The following is a 23,449-nucleotide window of genomic DNA, read 5'->3' as shown; positions in this document are numbered from 1 at the left end:
TCATGCACAACCAGGTTGGTGAAGGTAATTGGGAGTGCTTTGATGGCAGAGGTTGGCATTCAGTGAATACTGTGGCAGAAACAGACAGGACAACAGTTTATTTCAATGATGCTATTTATTAACATAATCAATCCTTCTTGGCAAACCAATACTGATATGGTGACTGTGTGTTCTTGTGTGTGTGTGTGTGTGTGTGTGTGTGTGTGCTTGTGTTTGTGTGTTTGTGTGTGCGTGTGCGATGTGTGTGTGTGTGTGTGTGTGTGCATGTGTGTGTGTCTGTGTGGTGTGTGTGTGTGTGTGTGTGTGTGTGCGCGTGCGTGAGACAGGTGAGAGGTTTGTGATGTCCCCCCAGTCACTGCGTGCACATGTAGGAGAAACAATTAATGTGACTTGCCCAGCCCGTAATTCTGGGCCGGGAACCAGAAAGTTTGTCTGTAAGAAACCATGCGGTGGGAATTGACGTCAGCATCAAGTCTGATCAGCCATCGCATGGGAGATACACAGTGGAGAGAACTCAGAAACAGGAGCAGTTCATTGTGACCATCAGTAAACTGCAGAAGTCAGATGCTGGGACATACCGGTGTGGAGTGGGCGGCTTTATGTATCATGACGTGGATGTCACAGTTGTGGGCGGTAAGATTAAAAACAAAAGTACATTAAGTATATTAAACAGATTCATTTATTGACTGATTAATTGATCGATTGATTCATTGTTTGCACAGACCCTTGTTCCCTTTATCCAATTTCACGATCTTGTCAGATGTCAGGTTCTGGGGACACTCTATTGATTTCAACTATGACAAAAGTAAACAATAACAACTTAATCCTAACCCTTACCCTAACCCTACTCTAACCAAAAATGCTTTCAAAATTAGTTTTACCAAGATGTTTTATCAGAAATAGTTTTACCAGTATATTTTATAAAAAGCAAATATGCAATGGTTTTTTTAGTAGTGTTGTCTCTGTCTTTCACCCTTTTCCCAACATGTCCCCAGTACAACAGAGTTCTTTCAGTCAGCTATCTTCTTAAATTAGCAAAAACAAGTACTCACATAATCTCTCTCTTTCTCTCTCTCTCTCTCTCTCTCTCTCTCTCTCTTTCTCTCTCTCTCTTTCTCTCACACACACACACATAGTCATTGCTAAATTCAACAAAGACGGTAAGAGACAAGAGCCAGACATGCTATTTCCCAGAACAGAGCTGTACCATGAGGGACAGGATGCATGATCATACAATGTGATCTGTGAGGAAGTAACACAGGCATTTGTTTTTGCAGAGCAAAAAAGAGACACAAAACTGGTCAGAACCATTACAAAAAAACAAATGCATGATATAAATAGATATAGATATGTGATGTAAATTCATGATACAATTCATGACAGTAGGCATGAGAGGACAGGACATCAGTATCCTGATGTGGAGAAGCTGGCTGAGGAAATTAATGTCAGGGGGCCATGTCTCCCATCTCTGCCCTGGCACATCAAGGCTTGTTAACTGAAAATGAAGAGGAGGTCCTTCAACAGGCAACATCTCCATAATGGTCCTCAGAGATACTCTTTGAAGCTTTTTAGTCAAATTTGGACCATTTGAATCAGTAGCTCCAGCTGTAGTTCTGGTCAAGCTGTAGATTTCAGCTGCAGGTGCTCTCTATAAACAACTGGTAATAATACAAGGACAAACACAATGTCATCATTCAGTTATGTATCAACACAAAGTCCTTTACCTGACCCCAGGGACCGTGCTTCATCAGTCAATGCAGAACATCACATATTTTCCCCAATTTTCCCCTCCATTTTCCACAGTTTTTTCACAACATGACTAGTACAGGCTATGAGATAAAGACCTCCTGTTCATAGTTCCTTCCTGGCATTGCAGATGGGAAGTGATTTACTGGGCCTCTTTGTCGTGCACATTATCACCATCACTCCTAACAAACATCCTTCTCCAATTTTCTGCAGATGATGAAATTACCACTTCTGTTTTGAAGACGACTACTCAGCCCGCTGTGACAGATCATACAGGTTAGTAAGAAGAACACTGTTCATTGACCTTACCTCTATCTTCACTACCTGTTACAACATTGGAATTTACCATTATCTGTGTCTGTAGAATGAGTTTAAATGGCTTCCTGGTGCAACATTGGGCCCACACCAGGATAGTGCATGATTGTATCTCAACTTGTTACCACACCATACTACTGTCAGCCGTCAGCATTTGGCAAAAAACCTTGCATCATGCCACTTATTCGACTGGTAGGATAGGTATCTGTTAACATGAACTGTGTAGGTGCAACTGCAGTCCTAACACAGAGACACCAAAAGATGTAGATGTGATAGGGTTTATAAAATCAGTCTCATAAATCAGTCTCATATAATTTATTAACCATTAATTTGGGTGTTTAATATCTGTTAATTAAACAACTAAGATTAATGGGATACACTAGCTGTAACACTCTGCTACATGTCTTAGAGAGTATTGCGGTACTAATGTATTACAATTACACTACTAAACCCATAACACCTCATGCACAACCAGGTTGGTGAAGGTAATTGGGAGTGCTTTGATGGCAGAGGTTGGCATTCAGTGAATACTGTGGCAGAAACAGACAGGACAACAGTTTATTTCAAATGATGCTATTTATTAACATAATCAATCCTTCTTGGCAAACCAATACTGATATGGTGACTGTGTGTTCTGTGTGTGTAGTGTGTGTGTGTGTGTGTGTGTTCTTGTGTTTGTGTGTTTGTAGTGTGCGTGTGCGTGTGTGTGTGTGTGTGTGTTGTGCATGTGTGTGTGTCTGTGTGTGTGTGTGTGTGTGTGTGGTGTGTGCGTGCGTGAGACAGGTGAGAGGTTTGTGATGTCCCCCTGTCACTGCGTGCACACTGTAGGAGAAACAATTAATGTGACTTGCCCAGCCCGTAATTCTGGGCCGGGAACAGAAAGTTTGTCTGTAAGAAACCATGCGGTGGGAATGACGTCAGCATCAAGTCTGATCAGCCATCGCATGGGTAGATACACAGTGGAGAACTCAGAAACAGGACAGTTCATTGTGACCATCAGTAAACTGCAGAAGTCAGATGCTGGGGACATACCGGTGTGGATGTGGGCGGCTTTATGTATCATGACGTGGATGTCACTGTTGTGGGCGGTAAGATTAAAAACAAAAGTACATTAAGTATATTAAATACAGATTCATTTATTGACTGATTAATTGATCGATTGATTCATGTTTGCACAGACCCTTGTTCCCTTTATCCAATTTCACGATCTTGTCAGATGTCAGGTTCTGGGGACACTCTATTGATTTCAACTATGACAAAAGTAAACAATAACAACTTAATCCTAACCCTTACCCTAACCCTACTCTAACCGAAAATGCTTTCAAAATTAGTTTTACCAAGATGTTTTATCAGAAATAGTTTTACCAGTATATTTTATAAAAAGCAAATATGCAATGGTTTTTTAGTAGTGTTGTCTCTGTCTTTCACCCTTTTCCCAACATGTCCCCAGTACAACAGAGTTCTTTCAGTCAGCTATCTTCTTAAATTAGCAAAAACAAGTACTCACATAATCTCTCTCTTTCTCTCTCTCTCTCTCTCTCTCTCTCTCTCTCTCTCTCTTTCTCTCTCTCTCTTTCTCTCACACACACACACATATAGTCATTGCTAAATTCAACAAAGACGGTAAGAGACAAGAGCCAGACATGCTATTTCCCAGAAACAGAGCTGTACCATGAGGGACAGGATGCATGATCATACAACGTGATCTGTGAGGAAGTAACACAGGCATTTGTTTTTGCAGAGCAAAAAAGAGACACAAAACTGGTCCAGAACCATTACAAAAAAACAAATGCATGATATAAATAGATATAGATATGTGATGTAAATTCATGATACAATTCATGACAGTAGGCATGAGAGGACAGGACCATCAGTATCCTGATGTGGAGAAGCTGGCTGAGGAAATTAATGTCAGGGGGCCATGTCTCCCATCTCTGCCATGGCACATCAAGGCTTGTTAACTGAAAATGAAGAGGAGGTCCTTCAACAGGCATACATCTCCATAATGGTCCTCAGAGATACTCTTTGAAGCTTTTTAGTCAAATTTGGACCATTTGAATCAGTAGCTCCAGCTGTAGTTCTGGTCAAGCTGTAGATTTCAGCTGCAGGTGCTCTCTATAAACAACTGGTAATAATACAAGGACAAACACAATGTCATCATTCAGTTATGTATCAACACAAAGTCCTTTACCTGACCCCAGGGACCGTGCTTCATCAGTCAATGCAGAACATCCACATATTTCCCAATTTTCCCCTCCATTTTCCCACAGTTTTTCACAACATGACTAGTACAGGCTATGAGATAAAGACCTCCTGTTCATAGTTCCTTCCTGGCATTGCAGATGGGAAGTGATTTACTGGGCCTCTTTGTCGTGCACATTATCACCATCACTCCCTAACAAACATCCTTCTCCAATTTTCTGCAGATGATGAAATTACCACTTCTGTTTTGAAGACGACTACTCAGCCCCGCTGTGACAGATCATACAGGTTAGTAAGAAGAACACTGTTCATTGTACCTTACCTCTATCTTCACTACCTGTTTACAACACTTGGAATTTACCATTATCTGTGTCTGTAGAATGAGTTTTAAATGGCTTCATGGTGCAACATTGGGCCCACGCCAGGATAGTGCATGATTGTATCTCAACTTGTTACCACACCATACTACTGTCAGCCGTCAGCATTTGGCAAAAACCTTGCATCATGCCACTTATTCGACTGGTAGGATAGGTATCTGTTAACATGAACTGTGTAGGTGCAACTGCAGTCCTAACACAGAGACACCAAAAGATGTAGATGTGATAGGGTTTATAAATCAGTCTCATAAATCAGTCTCATATAATTTATTAACCATTAATTGGGTGTTTAATATTCTGTTAATTAAACAACTAAGATTAATGGGATACACTAGCTGTAACACTCTGCTACAGTCTTAGAGAGTATTGCAGTACTAATGTATTACAATTACACTTACTAAACCCATATACACTCCATGCACAACCAGGTTGGTGAAGGTAATTGGGAGTGCTTTGATGGCAGAGGTTCGGCATTTCAAGTGAATACTGTGGCAGAAACAGACAGGGCCATATGGTACAATCAATAATCAGCAGCAAATAGAATGATCAAGATGGTAAATGGCTAACAAAATGGTGATGAGTCTATGTACAGGCATTCAGTGTAGAACTGAATGAGTGTTAGACCAGAGATGAGTGAGTGTGTGTGTGTGTGTGTTGTGTGTGAGAGAGAGAGAGAGAGAGAGAGAGAGAGAGAGAGAGAAACAGGACTTCACCATACTGTGACTGAGTGCACTCTTCTCTCTCTCTCTCTCTCTCTCTCTCTCTCTCTCTCTCTCTCTCTCTATCTCTCATTATGTACAAATGACTGACTCATCCCACGATGCTGTAATCACAGATCTAAGATAGTTTTGCATAAGTGAAAACTGGGGGGGTGGGGGTCCCAACCCAAGTGAACTGGTTGGAGTGAACTGTAGTTCATTTTTTGCTGATCTGACAGCTCCATATAGCCTAAACAAACTCAGCCTGACTGAACTCAAGCAAGTCACAGACAACTGTTCAGATTCAACTGTTTCGTATTCAGATATTGATATCGGGTATCGATGTCAGGCATCAATACCAAATGTTTTCACCACAGATGTCATGTAAGCAGTTGTGAAGAAATATTGATGTTAAACAGCTGATCAATTACACAACAGCTGATTTTGCACAAGCAATTTTTCGTCTGGTGAGTACCAACAGCATAGAGGTTCAAGTCTGTGTTGGATGCTCAAATGCCTGAGGTATGTAACAAACAAACAACAAACAAACAAAAAAATTGTGCTGATTGCATAAAACACAAAGCATCTCCAACCCCAGACACCATAACACTCTTAATACTGTTTACACTGCTCTGACCTAAGAACTTCCCCTTTACTGCTCTTTCGTGAGTTTCATGAGGGACATGCAACCGTCTCAAGCCACACATTCAAGGAATTGAGGATCGTTAGTGCTACGGCCAAATTTCTGTCAAAAAGTCTCAGCTAAAACGTGGTTAGATGGTTCTGGAAGAACCTGTTGCTACTCCAACTGCAAGGTGACAGAATAAGTTTAGAACATTAGAATTTCCCAACTGTTGTGGTATTGTACTGGGCAGGAATAGAGGTAACATCTGTTAGTTTGTCAAAATGTGGACTTTTCGTATTGTCATTTGGATTGTTCTCTCAGGTGAGTTTTGTTTGTTTTTGTTTTTTTTTTCAAGCAAGATGAAGCATTTCGATATATATGTTGAAAGATAGTTGTATGACATGCTAAAACTAGCTAATTACGATGGAGTTTCTGCTTTGACTGCAAGTCAGAAAATGATGTTCACTCACAACGGTCATGACCATTGGATAAGTATGGTTAGGGCACAGTTCCTCTAGAATCCAGAACTCAAATATGGTCTTAGACCTGATTACTGCCTAAACCCACGTCTTAAAAGGCAGACAGTAATCTATGCACTGTAGTATCTCTTTTGGCAACTATAGCAACAAAAATATAATATATACTAGCATGTTCATAGACAATGAATAATCCAAAATCAATAAATAAGCAAAAAGGGACTGTGTGTTCTTGTGTGTGTGTGTGTGTGTGTGTGTGTGTGTCTTGTGTTTGTGTGTTTGTGTGTGCGTGTGCGTGTGTGTGTGTGCGTGTGTGTGGCTGTGTGTGTGTGTGTCTGTGTGTGTGTGTGTGTGTGTGTGTGTGTGTGTGCGTGAGACAGGTGAGAGGTTTGTGATGTCCCCCCAGTCACTGCGTGCACATGTAGGAGAAACAATTAATGTGACTTGCCCAGCCCGTAATTCTGGGCCGGGAACCAGAAAGTTTGTCTGTAAGAAACCATGCGGTGGGAATGACGTCAGCATCAAGTCTGATCAGCCATCGCATGGGAGATACACAGTGGAGAACTCAGAAACAGGACAGTTCATTGTGACCATCAGTAAACTGCAGAAGTCAGATGCTGGGACATACCGGTGTGGAGTGGGCGGCTTTATGTATCATGACGTGGATGTCACAGTTGTGGGCGGTAAGATTAAAAACAAAAGTACATTAAGTATATTAAAACAGATTCATTTATTGACTGATTAATTGATCGATTGATTCATTGTTTGCACAGACCCTTGTTCCCTTTATCCAATTTCACGATCTTGTCAGATGTCAGGTTCTGGGGACACTCTATTGATTTCAACTATGACAAAAGTAAACAATAACAACTTAATCCTAACCCTTACCCTAACCCTACTCTAACCGAAAATGCTTTCAAAATTAGTTTTACCAAGATGTTTTATCAGAAATAGTTTTACCAGTATATTTTATAAAAAGCAAATATGCAATGGTTTTTTAGTAGTGTTGTCTCTGTCTTTCACCCTTTTCCCAACATGTCCCCAGTACAACAGAGTTCTTTCAGTCAGCTATCTTCTTAAATTAGCAAAAACAAGTACTCACATAATCTCTCTCTTTCTCTCTCTCTCTCTCTCTCTCTCTCTCTCTCTCTCTTTCTCTCTCTCTCTTTCTCTCACACACACACACACATAGTCATTGCTAAATTCAACAAAGACGGTAAGAGACAAGAGCCAGACATGCTATTTCCCAGAAACAGAGCTGTACCATGAGGGACAGGATGCATGATCATACAACGTGATCTGTGAGGAAGTAACACAGGCATTTGTTTTTGCAGAGCAAAAAAGAGACACAAAACTGGTCAGAACCATTACAAAAAAACAAATGCATGATATAAATAGATATAGATATGTGATGTAAATTCATGATACAATTCATGACAGTAGGCATGAGAGGACAGGACATCAGTATCCTGATGTGGAGAAGCTGGCTGAGGAAATTAATGTCAGGGGGCCATGTCTCCCATCTCTGCCCTGGCACATCAAGGCTTGTTAACTGAAAATGAAGAGGAGGTCCTTCAACAGGCAACATCTCCATAATGGTCCTCAGAGATACTCTTTGAAGCTTTTTAGTCAAATTTGGACCATTTGAATCAGTAGCTCCAGCTGTAGTTCTGGTCAAGCTGTAGATTTCAGCTGCAGGTGCTCTCTATAAACAACTGGTAATAATACAAGGACAAACACAATGTCATCATTCAGTTATGTATCAACACAAAGTCCTTTACCTGACCCCAGGGACCGTGCTTCATCAGTCAATGCAGAACATCCACATATTTTCCCCAATTTTCCCCTCCATTTTCCACAGTTTTTCACAACATGACTAGTACAGGCTATGAGATAAAGACCTCCTGTTCATAGTTCCTTCCTGGCATTGCAGATGGGAAGTGATTTACTGGGCCTCTTTGTCGTGCACATTATCACCATCACTCCTAACAAACATCCTTCTCCAATTTTCTGCAGATGATGAAATTACCACTTCTGTTTTGAAGACGACTACTCAGCCCGCTGTGACAGATCATACAGGTTAGTAAGAAGAACACTGTTCATTGACCTTACCTCTATCTTCACTACCTGTTACAACACTGGAATTTACCATTATCTGTGTCTGTAGAATGAGTTTAAATGGCTTCCTGGTGCAACATTGGGCCCACGCCAGGATAGTGCATGATTGTATCTCAACTTGTTACCACACCATACTACTGTCAGCTGTCAGCATTTGGCAAAAACCTTGCATCATGCCACTTATTCGACTGGTAGGATAGGTATCTGTTAACATGAACTGTGTAGGTGCAACTGCAGTCCTAACACAGAGACACCAAAAGATGTAGATGTGATAGGGTTTATAAATCAGTCTCATAATCAGTCTCATATAATTTATTAACCATTAATTTGGGTGTTTAATATTCTGTTAATTAAACAACTAAGATTAATGGGATACACTAGCTGTAACACTCTGCTACAGTCTTAGAGAGTATTGCAGTACTAATGTATTACAATTACACTACTAAACCCATAACACTCATGCACAACCAGGTTGGTGAAGGTAATTGGGAGTGCTTTGATGGCAGAGGTTGGCATTCAGTGAATACTGTGGCAGAAACAGACAGGACCATATGGTACAATCAATAATCAGCAGCAAATAGAATGATCAAGAGGTAAATGCTAACAAAATGGTGATGAGTCTATGTACAGGCATTCAGTGTAGAACTGAATGAGTGTTAGACCAGAGATGAGTGAGTGTGTGTGTGTGTGTGTGTGTGAGAGAGAGAGAGAGAGAGAGAGAGAGAGAGAGAGAGAGAAACAGGACTTCACCATACTGTGACTGAGTGCACTCTTCTCTCTCTCTCTCTCTCTCTCTCTCTCTCTCTCTCTCTCTCTATCTCTCATTATGTACAAATGACTGACTCATCCCACGATGCTGTAATCACAGATCTAAGATAGTTTTGCATAAGTGAAAACTGGGGGGGTGGGGGTCCCAACCCAAGTGAACTGGTTGGAGTGAACTGTAGTTCATTTTTTGCTGATCTGACAGCTCCATATAGCCTAAACCAAACTCAGCCTGACTGAACTCAAGCAAGTCACAGACAACTGTTCAGATTCAACTGTTCGTATTCAGATATTGATATCGGGTATCGATGTCAGGCATCAATACCAAAGTTTTCACCACAGATGTCATGTAAGCAGTTGTGAAGAAATATTGATGTTAAACAGCTGATCAATTACACAACAGCTGATTTTGCACAAGCAATTTTTCGTCTGGTGAGTACCAACAGCATAGAGGTTCAAGTCTGTGTTGGATGCTCAAATGCCTGAGGTATGTAACAAACAAACAAACAAACAAACAAAAAAATTGTGCTGATTGCACTAAAAACACAAAGCATCTCCAACCCCAGACACCATAACACTCTTAATACTGTTTACACTGCTCTGACCTAAGAACTTCCCTTTACTGCTCTTTCGTGAGTTTCATGAGGACATGCAACCGTCTCAAGCCACACATTCAAGGAATTGAGGATCGTTAGTGCTACGGCCAAATTTCTGTCAAAAAGTCTCAGCTAAAACGTGGTTAGATGGTTCTGGAAGAACCTGTTGCTACTCCAACTGCAAGGTGACAGAATAAGTTTAGAACATTAGAATTTCCCAACTGTTGTGGTATTGTACTGGGCAGGAATAGAGGTAACATCTGTTAGTTTGTCAAAATGTGGACTTTTCGTATTGTCATTTGGATTGTTCTCTCAGGTGAGTTTTGTTTGTTTTTGTTTTTTTTTTTCAAGCAAGATGAAGCATTTCGATATATATGTTGAAAGATAGTTGTATGACATGCTAAAACTAGCTAATTACGATGGAGTTCTGCTTTGACTGCAAGTCAGAAAATGATGTTCACTCACAACGGTCATGACCATTGGATAAGTATGGTTAGGGCACAGTTCCTCTAGAATCCAGAACTCAAATATGGTCTTAGACCTGATTACTGCCTAAACCCACGTCTTAAAAGGCAGACAGTAATCTATGCACTGTAGTATCTCTTTTGGCAACTATAGCAACAAAAATATAATATATACTAGCATGTTCATAGACAATGAATAATCCAAAATCAATAAATAAGCAAAAAGGGACTGTGTGTTCTTGTGTGTGTGTGTGTGTGTGTGTGTGTGTGTGTGTGTCTTGTGTTTGTGTGTTTGTGTGTTTGTGTGTGCGTGTGCGTGTGCGTGTGCGTGTGTGTGTGTCTGTGTGTGTGTGTGTGTGTGTGTGTGTGTGTGCGTGAGACAGGTGAGAGGTTTGTGATGTCCCCCCAGTCACTGCGTGCACATGTAGGAGAAACAATTAATGTGACTTGCCCAGCCCGTAATTCTGGGCCGGGAACCAGAAAGTTTGTCTGTAAGAAACCATGCGGTGGGAATGACGTCAGCATCAAGTCTGATCAGCCATCGCATGGGAGATACACAGTGGAGAACTCAGAAACAGGACAGTTCATTGTGACCATCAGTAAACTGCAGAAGTCAGATGCTGGGACATACCGGTGTGGAGTGGGCGGCTTTATGTATCATGACGTGGATGTCACAGTTGTGGGCGGTAAGATTAAAAACAAAAGTACATTAAGTATATTAAAACAGATTCATTTATTGACTGATTAATTGATCGATTGATTCATTGTTTGCACAGACCCTTGTTCCCTTTATCCAATTTCACGATCTTGTCAGATGTCAGGTTCTGGGGACACTCTATTGATTTCAACTATGACAAAAGTAAACAATAACAACTTAATCCTAACCCTTACCCTAACCCTACTCTAACCAAAAATGCTTTCAAAATTAGTTTTACCAAGATGTTTTATCAGAAATAGTTTTACCAGTATATTTTATAAAAAGCAAATGTGCAATGGTTTTTTAGTAGTGTTGTCTCTGTCTTTCACCCTTTTCCCAACATGTCCCCAGTACAACAGAGTTCTTTCAGTCAGCTATCTTCCTAAATTAGCAAAAACAAGTACTCACATTCTCTCTCTCTTTCTTTCTCTCTCTCTCTCTCTCTCTCTCTCTCTCTTTCTCTCTCTCTCTTTCTCTCACACACACACACATAGTCATTGCTAAATTCAACAAAGACGGTAAGAGACAAGAGCCAGACATGCTATTTCCCAGAAACAGAGCTGTACCATGAGGGACAGGATGCATGATCATACAACGTGATCTGTGAGGAAGTAACACAGGCATTTGTTTTTGCAGAGCAAAAAAGAGACACAAAACTGGTCAGAACCATTACAAAAAAACAAATGCATGATATAAATAGATATAGATATGTGATGTAAATTCATGATACAATTCATGACAGTAGGCATGAGAGGACAGGACATCAGTATCCTGATGTGGAGAAGCTGGCTGAGGAAATTAATGTCAGGGGGCCATGTCTCCCATCTCTGCCCTGGCACATCAAGGCTTGTTAACTGAAAATGAAGAGGAGGTCCTTCAACAGGCAACATCTCCATAATGGTCCTCAGAGATACTCTTTGAAGCTTTTTAGTCAAATTTGGACCATTTGAATCAGTAGCTCCAGCTGTAGTTCTGGTCAAGCTGTAGATTTCAGCTGCAGGTGCTCTCTATAAACAACTGGTAATAATACAAGGACAAACACAATGTCATCATTCAGTTATGTATCAACACAAAGTCCTTTACCTGACCCCAGGGACCGTGCTTCATCAGTCAATGCAGAACATCCACATATTTTCCCCAATTTTCCCCTCCATTTTCCACAGTTTTTCACAACATGACTAGTACAGGCTATGAGATAAAGACCTCCTGTTCATAGTTCCTTCCTGGCATTGCAGATGGGAAGTGATTTACTGGGCCTCTTTGTCGTGCACATTATCACCATCACTCCTAACAAACATCCTTCTCCAATTTTCTGCAGATGATGAAATTACCACTTCTGTTTTGAAGACGACTACTCAGCCCGCTGTGACAGATCATACAGGTTAGTAAGAAGAACACTGTTCATTGACCTTACCTCCACCTTCACTACCTGTTACAACACTGGAATTTACCATTATCTGTGTCTGTAGAATGAGTTTAAATGGCTTCCTGGTGCAACATTGGGCCCACGCCAGGATAGTGCATGATTGTATCTCAAGTTGTTACCACACCATACTACTGTCAGCCGTCAGCATTTGGCAAAAACCTTGCATCATGCCACTTATTCGACTGGTAGGATAGGTATCTGTTAACATGAACTGTGTAGGTGCAACTGCAGTCCTAACACAGAGACACCAAAAGATGTAGATGTGATAGGGTTTATAAATCAGTCTCATATATAATTTATTAACCATTAATTTGGGTGTTTAATATTCTGTTAATTAAACAACTAAGATTAATGGGATACACTAGCTGTAACACTCTGCTACAGTCTTAGAGAGTATTGCAGTACTAATGTATTACAATTACACTACTAAACCCATAACACTCATGCACAATCAGGTTGGTGAAGGTAATTGGGAGTGCTTTGATGGCAGAGGTTGGCATTCAGTGAATACTGTGGCAGAAACAGACAGGACAACAGTTTATTTCAATGATGCTATTTATTAACATAATCAATCCTTCTTGGCAAACCAATACTGATATGGTACAATCAATAATCAGCAGCAAATAGAATGATCAAGAGGTAAATGGTAACAAAATGGTGATGAGTCTATGTACAGGCATTCAGTGTAGAACTGAATGAGTGTTAGACCAGAGATGAGTGAGTGTGTGTGTGTGTGTGTGTGTGAGAGAGAGAGAGAGAGAGAGAGAGAGAGAGAAAGAGAGAAACAGGACTTCACCATACTGTGACTGAGTGCACTCTTCTCTCTCTCTCTCTCTCTCTCTCTCTCTCTCTATCTCTCATTATGTACAAATGACTGACTCATCCCACGATGCTGTAATCACAGATCTAAGATAGTTTTGCATAAGTGAAAACTGGGGGGGTGGGGGTCCCAACCCAAGTGAACTGGTTGGAGTGAACTGTAGTTCATTTTTTGCTGATCTGACAGCTCCATATAGCCTAAACCAAACTCAGCCTGACTGAACTCAAGCAAGTCACAGACAACTGTTCAGATTCAACTGTTCGTATTCAGATATTGATATCGGGTATCGATATCAGGCGTCGAAACCAAAGTTTTCACCACAGATGTCATGTAAGCAGTTGTGAAGAAATATTGATGTTAAACAGCTGATCGATTACACAACAGCTGATTTTGCACAAGCAATTTTTCGTCTGGTGAGTACCAACAGCATAGAGGTTCAAGTCTGTGTTGGATGCTCAAATGCCTGAGGTATGTAAAAAACAAACAAACAAACAAACAAAAAAAATTGTGCTGATTGCACAAAAACACAAAGCATCTCCAACCCCAGACACCATAACACTCTTAATACTGTTTACACTGCTCTGACCTAAGAACTTCCCTTTACTGCTCTTTCGTGAGTTTCATGAGGACATGCAACCGTCTCAAGCCACACATTCAAGGAATTGAGGATCGTTAGTGCTACGGCCAAATTTCTGTCAAAAAGTCTCAGCTCAAACGTGGTTAGATGGTTCTGGAAGAACCTGTTGCTACTCCAACTGCAAGGTGACAGAATAAGTTTAGAACATTAGAATTTCCCAACTGTTGTGGTATTGTACTGGGCAGGAATAGAGGTAACATCTGTTAGTTTGTCAAAATGTGGACTTTTCGTATTGTCATTTGGATTGTTCTCTCAGGTGAGTTTTGTTTGTTTTTGTTTTTTTTTTCAAGCAAGATGAAGCATTTCGATATATATGTTGAAAGATAGTTGTATGACATGCTAAAACTACCTAATTACGATGGAGTTCTGCTTTGACTGCAAGTCAGAGAATGATGTTCACTCACAACGGTCATGACCATTGGATAAGTATGGTTAGGGCACAGTTCCTCTAGAATCCAGAACTCAAATATAGTCTTAGACCTGATTACTGCCTAAACCCACGTCTTAAAAGGCAGACAGTAATCTATGCACTGTAGTATCTCTTTTGGCAACTATAGCAACAAAAATACATTATATATTAGTATGTTCATAGACAATGAATAATCCAAAATCAATAAATAAGCAAAAAGGCACTGTATGTTCATGTGTGTGTGTGTGTGTGTGTGTGTGTGTCTTGTGTTTGTGTGTGTGTGTGTGCGTGATGCGTGTGTGTGTGTGTGTGCATGTGTGTGTGTGTGTGTGTGTATGATGTGTGTGTGTTGTGTGTGTTGTGCGTGAGACAGGTGAGAGGTTTGTGATGTCCCCCCAGTCACTGCGTGCACATGTAGGAGAAACAATTAATGTGACTTGCCCAGCCCGTAATTCTGGGCCGGGAACCAGAAAGTTTGTCTGTAAGAAACCATGCGGTGGGAATGACGTCAGCATCAAATCTGATCAGCCATCGCATGGGAGATACACAGTGGAGAACTCAGAGACAGGAGAGTTCATTGTGACCATCAGTAAACTGCAGAAGTCAGATGCTGGGACGTACTGGTGTGGAGTGGGCGGCTTTATGTATCATGACGTGGATGTCACAGTTGTGGGCGGTAAGATTAAAAACAAAAGTACATTAAGTATATTAAAACAGATCCATTTATTGACTGATTAATTGATCGATTGATTCATTGTTTGCACAGACCCTTGTTCCCTTTATCCAATTTCACGATCTTGTCAGATGTCAGGTTCTGGGGACACTCTATTGATTTCAACTATGACAAAAGTAAACAATAACAACTTAATCCTAACCCTTACCCTAACCCTACTCTAACCAAAAATGCTTTCAAAATTAGTTTTACCAAGATGCTTTATCAGAAATAGTTTTACCAGTATATTTTATAAAAAGTAAATGTGCAATGATTTTTTAGTAGTGTTGCCTATCTCTTTCACCCTTTTCCCAACATGTCCCTAGTACAACAGGGTTCTTTCAGTCAGCTATCTTCCTAAATTAGCAAAAACAAGTACTCACATTCTCTCTCTCTCTCTCTCTCTCTCTCTCTCTCTCTCTCTCTCTTTCTCTCACACACACACACACATAGTCATTGCTAAATTCAACAAAGACGGTAAGAGACAAGAGCCAGACATGCTATTTCCCAGAAACAGAGTTGTACCATGAGGGACAGGATGCATGATCATACAACGTGATCTGTGAGGAAGTAACACAGGCATTTGTTTTTGCAGAGCAAAAAAGAGACACAAAACTGGTCAGAACCATTACAAAAAAACAAATGCATGATATAAATAGATATAGATATGTGATGTAAATTCATGATACAATTCATGACAGTAGGCATGAGAGGACAGGACATCAGTATCCTGATGTGGAGAAGCTGGCTGAGGAAATTAATGTCAGGGGGCCATGTCTCCCATCTCTGCCCTGGCACATCAAAGCTTGTTAACTGAAAATGAAGAGGAGGTCCTTCAACAGGCAACATCTCCATAATGGTCCTCAGAGATACTCTTTGAAGCTTTTTAGTCAAATTTGGACCATTTGAATCAGTAGCTCCAGCTGTAGTTCTGGTCAAGCTGTAGATTTCAGCTGCAGGTGCTCTCTCTAAATAACTGGTAAGAATACAAGGACATACACAATGTCATCATTCAGTTATGTATCAACACAAAGTCCTTTACCTGACCCCAGGGACCGTGCTTCATCAGTCAATGCAGAACATCCACATATTTTCCCCAATTTTCCCCTCCATTTTCCACAGTTTTTCACAGCATGACTGGTACAGGCTATGAGATAAAGACCTCCTGTTCATAGTTCCTTCCTGGCGTTGCAGATGGGAAGTGATTTACTGGGCCTCTTTGTCGTGCACATTATCACCATCACTCCTAACAAATGTCCTTCTCCAATTTTCTGCAGATGATGAAATTACCCCTTTTGTTTTGAAGACGACTACTCAACCCGCTGTGACAGATCATAGAGGTTAGTAAGAAGAACACTATTCATAGACCTTACCTCCACCTTCACTACCTGTTCCAGCATTGGCCTTTACCATTACCTGTCTCTGTAGAATGAGTTTAAATGGCTTCCTGGTGCAACATTGGGCCCACACCAGGATAGTGCATGATTGTATCTCAAGTTGTTACCACACCATACTACTCTCAGCCGTCAGCATTTTGCAAAAACTGGCATCATGCCACTTATTCGACTGGTAGGATAGGTATCTGTTAACATGAACTGATTCCCCCCAAACAGGCCTGGCCAGCAATGTTGATTAATAAGCATCCCCTAAACCGCTTAAGTGGGTGGCTTACATTTCCCCAGTATAGTCACTATGCTTTTGGTCAGCACTGTCACCTCCTACATCAAAGACGTACATCCTCAGTGGCCTGACATCCTTGAGAATAAGTTTAGGGATCTTCTTTGCTGTTCTTGCTGCTTTCTCTTGTGTTTAGCCTTTGAGCAAGTGCCACATGAACTTTGAATCTGAGACCTTGTCAGGGTTCCCACATCGTCTTAAACATGAAATTCAAGTACTTTTCAAGGACCTTCCAGGCCCAATTTCCTCAAATTCAAGGCTCCAACACGGCATAGTTTGAGACATGGATCAAGTTAGCTCTCTTGCTTGCTCGCCGCTGTTTAACCTGCATCATTCAACTTCAAACACTTTCTCAAGGTGGTGGGTGAAACAACGACGCACAGATGGAACATTTACCTATTTACTGACGTTAAGCAAAAGAAAACCCAAAAAACTTTTTTAAACTTTTTTGTCACATTTGGTCCATTAGAGAGTCAGTAGCTCCAGCTACTGTCCCTAAATGACTGGTAAAAATACAAGGACAAACACAATGTCATCATTCAGTTATGTATCAACACAAAGTCCTTTACCTGACCCCAGGGACCGTGCTTCATCAGTCAATGCAGAACATCCACATATTTTCCCCAATTTTCCCCTCCATTTTCCACAGTTTTTCACAACATGACTAGTACAGGCTATGAGATAAAGACCTCCTGTTCATAGTTCCTTCCTGGCATTGCAGATGGGAAGTGATTTACTGGGCCTCTTTGTCGTGCACATTATCACCATCACTCCTAACAAATGTCCTTCTCCAATTTTCTGCAGATGATGAAATTACCACTTCTGTTTTGAAGACGACAACTCAACCCGCTGTGACAGATCATAGAGGTTAGTAAGAAGAACACTGTTCATTGACCTTACCTCTACCTCCACTACCTGTTACAACATTGGCCGTTACTGTTATCTGTGTCTGTAGAATGAGTTTACATGGCTTCCTGGTGCAACATTGCGCCCACACCAGGATAGTACATGATTGTATCTCAAGTTGTTACTACACCATACTACTCTCAGCCATCAGCATTTGGCAAAAACCTGGCATCATGCCACTTATTCGACTGCTAGGATAGGTATCTGTTAGCATGAACTGATTCCTCCCAAACAGGCCTGGCCAGCAATATTGATTAATAAGCATCCCCTAAACCGCTTAAGTGGGCGACTTACATTTCCCCAATACACTCACTATGCTTTTGGTCAACACTGTCAACTCCTACATCAAAGACGTACATCCTCAGTGGCCTGAAACATCCTTTAGAATAAGTTTAGGGATCTTCTTTGCTTCTTCTTTCAAGTACTTTTCAAGGACTTTCCAGGCCCAATTTCCTCAAATTCAAGGCTCCAACGCGGCATAGTTTGAGACATGGATCAAGTTAGCTCTCTTGATTGCTCGCCGCTGTTTAACCTGCATCATTCAACTTCAATCACTTTCTCAAGGTGGTGGGTGAAACAACGACGCACAGATGGTGGGAGACACACAGCGGAACATTTACCTATTTACTGACGTTAAGCAAAAAAAAAAAAAAATCAAAACGACTTCAATTTCTATGCTTGCACAAAACATAAATTCAAGCACTTTCAATGACCCATGTCTATGTATGTCTATTTTCAAAAACTTTCAAGGCTTTCAAGGCGGGGGGGGGGGGGGGGGGGGGGTGGGGGGGGTTGCTCTGCTTTGTCGTGTCTATTATCATCATGACTCCCGACATTGTTTTCCATCTTTCTGCAGATCCTGAACCACCTCTCCTGTTTTAGTCTCTAGTTTGTGAGAGCAGTGTTTTTGTAATGATGACAAGATTTTGACATTTTTCATTCAGGTCCTTTGAGGAGTGTTATACATGCTGTTATTGGATTCTGCGCTGGGCTCTTTATTGGTGCCATCATTCCCATAGGCATTCTGTGGAGGTGGTAAGTGAATGAATTTTATCTTGAATCAGTCTGAATAACAGACTTGAAGGAATCTGAACATAATAGCATTTGAGGGTAGAATAAGTGTATGTAATACCTTAGTGATTTTCCAGAATGTGAGAGAAATTCTCTTTCACCCTGGAAAGCTTTTGCATTCTTTCTTTTCAGTCAAAAAAGGACATTTCATAACTTAAACCTTACTGTGTGTTATGACTTATGAAAAAAGTACTTGCGGTGCGGAAAAAAGGGCGGTGTCGAGAAAAGAAGTGGTCGGTAATTGAAACACATAATTAAGGTGACATGTGTTAGTTTAACACCCCTCAGTGTAGGGTTTTGCACATGGCATACGATGGAACTGGTCACTAAATATGTAGAAAGGAGAGAGAGACAGAAAAAAAATCAGGAGGAGAAATGTCTCCTTTTAAACATGGCAATTCTTTTCTGTCAACAGGAAGAGAAAACATGAAGGAAACGAACACAGTGGGTGAGGAGTTACATTCAATTCCTGCTTTTGCAGATAAAACAAACAACAGATTACAAATAATTAATCAAGACTGAAATCTGACAATGTTTATTAGACACTCTCCAAACATCTCAGCTGTTGCCTTCTTGAAGTTCAGTATTTTAGAAATGTTTAGCAGGCGTGAACTGATGCTGCTGTCCATGGTCCTGAATTGATACTTTTCAGAATCAAGGTTCTGAATGTACAGCTCTCCCTACAGGCCAAAGTTGGTATTACAGCTGGTTCTCCCTTCACGTTACAGCTGTTCTAAACATACAGTCAGCTTCAAAAGTTTTAACAGACAGCAAAACATTTTTTATCAGCTTGGCTTGTTTGTCTCCTGCTGCAGATTTCAAATGATGCAGTGAAATTAAGGTGAAAATGCAATCCAGCAACTTTAATTTGATGTTATTTTCACATCATCTATTCAAAAATAAGTGCTCAGTTTGTACACACCCTCCTCTTCTTTTCTTTCGTTGCTTTTCTCAGCCAATCTCAACATCTTTCATGCTCTCTCTCTCTCTCTCTCTCTCTCTCTCTCTCTCTCTCTGTCTCCCTGTGTCTATCTGTCTGTCTGTCTGTCTGTCTGTCTGTCTGTCTCCTAGGCTGCCATTGATAACATGGACATAACTCTTGACATCACGTCCAGATCTGATTCAGGCTATGTCCCACAGTGAGTGAACACTCAAATCGTTTTTTTTTTAGAATGTTTTGACTTCCTTTCACTCCAATTTTGTTTTAAACCCCAAAATCTTAAATAATGCAAATTTAATCTGTACTTTTAAAATGATAATCCTGTTTGAGACTTACACATTTCTGAGGGAAACTTCTTTCTTTCCAACACGTTCTTTCCATTCTACAGCTGCAATAGACGAGAACTTGTGAGACTTCATATTTGGTGTTTGAAATGGTGTGTGTGTGTGTGTGTGTGTGTGTGTGTGTGTGTGTGTGTGTGTGTGATTGTGTGTGTGTGTGTGTGTGTGTGTGTGTGTGTGGCTTCTCAGTGGTACTCATCTATCTGTTCTTTCGTGTTTCATTGTCTGTTTTCAACATTCAACAGGGAAGAGCTCAAAAGTGAGTTTTATTGTTTTCTGGACTTTTAATAACTAGTGTCAGGTTTTCCATAAATGTAAGCGTGCTACACATCTTTGTTCTTTTAATTCGCTATGAAGAGGGAACCTCATGTGTCTTCCTTAAATCTTCCATTAGATTAAATGAAAATCAGGAAAGTCCATTTGAATCCAGGTGGGAGCTGCAAGAGAGTTGCATCATTGGTGATGTCATTCAATATTCCCAGCATGTTGGCTGTCACGCCCCCTCCTCTTAAAGAGACAGGGCGGACAAAAAGAGCCCTGTCACCACTGCCATGAAATGTCTTTTCATTCTTCTCCTTTAACAGTTTTTATGCACTTTCTGAATTCCTTGGAGACTTCGTATTTTTGGACTTCAAATTGTAATAAATTGTGGTAAACCTGCTTCCCTGTTTCTGTTTGTTTGACAAACCCACAGGATGTTAAGCTGGGTGTCTCTAGGTGACAGAATTCACTTATCCTTTAAAGCAACACTAATTCTTAAGTTTCTGTGTTATGCTAATGTACTGAATATATTACTCATGTCAAAACCACAAACACTACAGAAAAGACACTGAGTCTAGGGCTGAGAGAGAGAGAGAGAGAGAGAGAGAGAGAGAGAGAGAGAGAGAGAGGAACGTATATATTAGCTGAACGGATGATTATAGCATGCGTCCTGCTTGATCTTAATGACAATGTTGACCAAGTAACCATTTTTAAAAATGGCAAACTCATGGTGTCATAACTCAGAGCATAAATAACATATTATACTGGGGTATATGAATATGAATTAAAATATCATTTTGTTCATTCTCAGTTTTGCAGAGTTTTGTTGTTCTTCATGCAAAAGTTGTTAGTTTGTGTTAAATTTATATATTGTTCAGTTTGGAGCTGCTTCTGTTTTCTTTCAACCCAAACCAAGCTGAACTGTGTCCCAAAAACCGACGCAATTGCTTAAAAGGGCGAACCGTTATACGTCTAGTGGAAACTAAATATAACTAAGCACTTCTTTCAGCAAGATTTGGTAAATTAGGACAAGATCTCCTCACAGCACGGAAGTCAGCATTGTTGATCTTTTTCACGATGATGAACAGCGTTTCAGTTTTAGAGTGCCCTCTAGAGGAATTCTACTATTACAGCAAGAAACTAACTTTCACAGTGCAGTGCATTTCACGAGGGTTACAAAAGGAGTGTAGGACAGTTATTGTACGTATTGCTAATGAATTATTGAGGAAGTTAGGAAATTTGGAGCATTTGTTGAGCACTGTCTGTGCACACTTCTTATGGCAAGTAAACTGAGAGGAGAGAAATGTTTTGTTTTGAGGTGTAATGTTTGGTGAATTCAAAGGTGTCTCAGCTTTTTAAATCTTTTCATCTGTGAGTTTCTCCATGACAAACCCACAGTATCCTGTGTCAAGCCATTCACACAAAGACTCTCTATTGGGGGAAACTGTTTGGTGAAAACACTAGGGATGATTACCCTCTACTTGGTCTTGATTAACCCCTGCATCAGCACAGGCCCAGAAAGTCAAGATCTCTCCTGTTTGGTTAAGGAGTTTTACAATGGGCCACTGAGCAGAGTAAAGGGGAGGAACATTTTATGTCTGTGTGTTGAGTCATTGCTACATCATCAACTGATATGAAACCCAAGTAGTGCAGGAAATTGCTGTCAATGTCAGTAACAAATTAAGACAGGAGCTGGAGCCATGTGCTCAGTGCTGTTTTGATTGCTCCTCTGATGTTAAGTAAAGAGAGGAGGCAACCTGAAGTTTGTGCTGGGTTTCGTCATGTACTTTCCCTCCACCTGGAGGAAACCCATGCAGTCACAGGGAGAACATGCAAACTCCAGACAGAAAGGACAGAAACCTTCTTACTATGAGGCGACAGCGCTACCTACTGCCCCACCCCCCGCAAACGAAAAACAATCAGATGTGATGTCCTCTTTCCATATCATGAATTTATTTGTTCTTTGAACAGAAGGAAGAGGAGAAGTGACATGGCTGCAGAGCAAACCTCAAAACAGGAACTACACAGAGAGAGAGAGAGAGAGAGAGAGAGAGAGAGAGAGAGAGAGAGAGAGAGAGAGAGAGAGAGAGAGAGAGATGAAACACCAGCTGTTAGTCAGTTCTTGTGTTTCTGAGCTCTGATCATTCCCAGTGAGAATTTGCTCCAACTGGGTCAGGGTGTAGGTTCCAAACGAGACCAGGAAGTGCACATAAAGTTCACATAAAGGGTAGCTGCCCTGTGCCAAACACGTACCTGCTTCACTGACTTTGTCCTTAGTCTGAGAAATGGGTAAAATAAGCCCAACGTGCTCTGTAGGTATCTGGTGTGAAACTCCTCTGGCAACATCTCTGAAATGACCCTACTGGGAATAAGGGTGATAGCAGTGCTGTGATGAGGAGTTATGTTCAAAAGCTGGACATTTTACTGTGCTTTTGCTTTTTTTCTCCTCTTGCTTTACTAATGTTGTCCAGGGGTGTCTGTTAAAGGAATGTCATAGGCGGAGGCTTGGGCAGCAACGCAGTGTCCAGTAATGGTCTAGACTATCTAGACCAGAGGTGGGCAAATCCAGTTCTGGAGGGCCGGTGTCCTGCCGTTTTTTTTTCACCTCTTAGCTACCTGTTGATTTTCACTTTAAAAAACAGGTGTGTATGCTCCTCAGCCAATCAGAGACTGTATTTAGTTGGTTGACAAGAGAAACAGCAGGACCATGGCCTTCCAGGACCGGATTTGCCCACCCCTTATGTAGACGGTCAAGACTATCTCTCTGTGGCACAGCTGAGAGTGAACAATATGCTAACATAGAGAAGCAGTGTGTCGACACGAGAGAAAAAACGCAGGCAGATAACATTCACTACGCCAGTATACATTTTCACCAACCTGCTGGAGCCAAGAGGTGAGTCACACCCTGCTGTTCTTTCTCAGAGCATTTTCTATTCTGTTTTTTTTTTTTTTAATTTTTAATTAAAGAGCATATTGTTTAGAGTAATGGTTCTTCAACCGACCTTTTACAAAAAGCAAAGTCATTTAGAATATGCCAATTTAAGGGAATTTAAATACGGCTTATAGAGTGTCGGGCAGACACTGTGCAGCTTTCAGAAAGAAAAGGACATTTGTTAACCTTCAGTGTTCCTTAGTAATTAAAGATGCAGTTGTGTAAACTCTCTCCCTCT

The 23,449-nt window shown here is 40.8% G+C and overlaps 2 protein-coding genes and 1 long non-coding RNA gene across 3 annotated transcripts in view; all 3 read left to right on the top strand.

Moving 5' to 3' along the window:
* The window catches only part of LOC115815914 (polymeric immunoglobulin receptor-like), a 5,157-nt gene extending 4,697 nt beyond the window's left edge, over nucleotides 1-460 (top strand). The window contains exon 5 of the mRNA XM_030778884.1: nucleotides 327-460. Coding sequence (XP_030634744.1) covers nucleotides 327-460 — 134 coding nt within the window. The remainder of the gene's footprint in view (nucleotides 1-326) is intronic.
* Nucleotides 461-545: 85 nt separating this feature from the next.
* LOC115817378 (uncharacterized) lies at nucleotides 546-2,867 on the top strand. Its single transcript, XR_004025426.1, has 3 exons — nucleotides 546-633; nucleotides 1,960-2,022; nucleotides 2,845-2,867. It is a non-coding gene; the product is annotated as an uncharacterized LOC115817378 (long non-coding RNA).
* Nucleotides 2,868-6,833: 3,966 nt separating this feature from the next.
* On the top strand, nucleotides 6,834-16,925 carry LOC115815913 (polymeric immunoglobulin receptor-like). Its single transcript, XM_030778881.1, has 6 exons — nucleotides 6,834-7,122; nucleotides 8,456-8,518; nucleotides 10,766-11,068; nucleotides 12,398-12,460; nucleotides 14,745-15,047; nucleotides 16,897-16,925. The coding sequence occupies exons 1-6, from the start codon at nucleotides 6,834-6,836 to the stop codon at nucleotides 16,923-16,925; spliced, it is 1,050 nt and encodes a 349-aa protein (XP_030634741.1).
* Nucleotides 16,926-23,449: the final 6,524 nt, after the last annotated feature.

Source organism: Chanos chanos, chromosome 7 (genome assembly GCF_902362185.1).
Source record: "Chanos chanos chromosome 7, fChaCha1.1, whole genome shotgun sequence".
NCBI lineage: Eukaryota > Metazoa > Chordata > Actinopteri > Gonorynchiformes > Chanidae > Chanos > Chanos chanos.
The sequence above is the reverse complement of the archived record's forward strand: the minus strand, read 5'-3'. Positions and strand labels throughout refer to the sequence as shown.

Bases quoted from the DNA above. Each gene is read 5' to 3' on its own strand.
- LOC115815913 (XM_030778881.1), top strand. From the start codon at position 6,834: ATGTCCCCCCAGTCACTGCGTGCACATGTAGGAGAAACAATTAATGTG. The intron at 7,123-8,455 runs GTAAGATTAAAA...AATTTTCTGCAG, and splicing joins GGATGTCACAGTTGTGGGCG to ATGATGAAATTACCACTTCT. The intron at 8,519-10,765 runs GTTAGTAAGAAG...TGCGTGAGACAG, and splicing joins CGCTGTGACAGATCATACAG to GTGAGAGGTTTGTGATGTCC.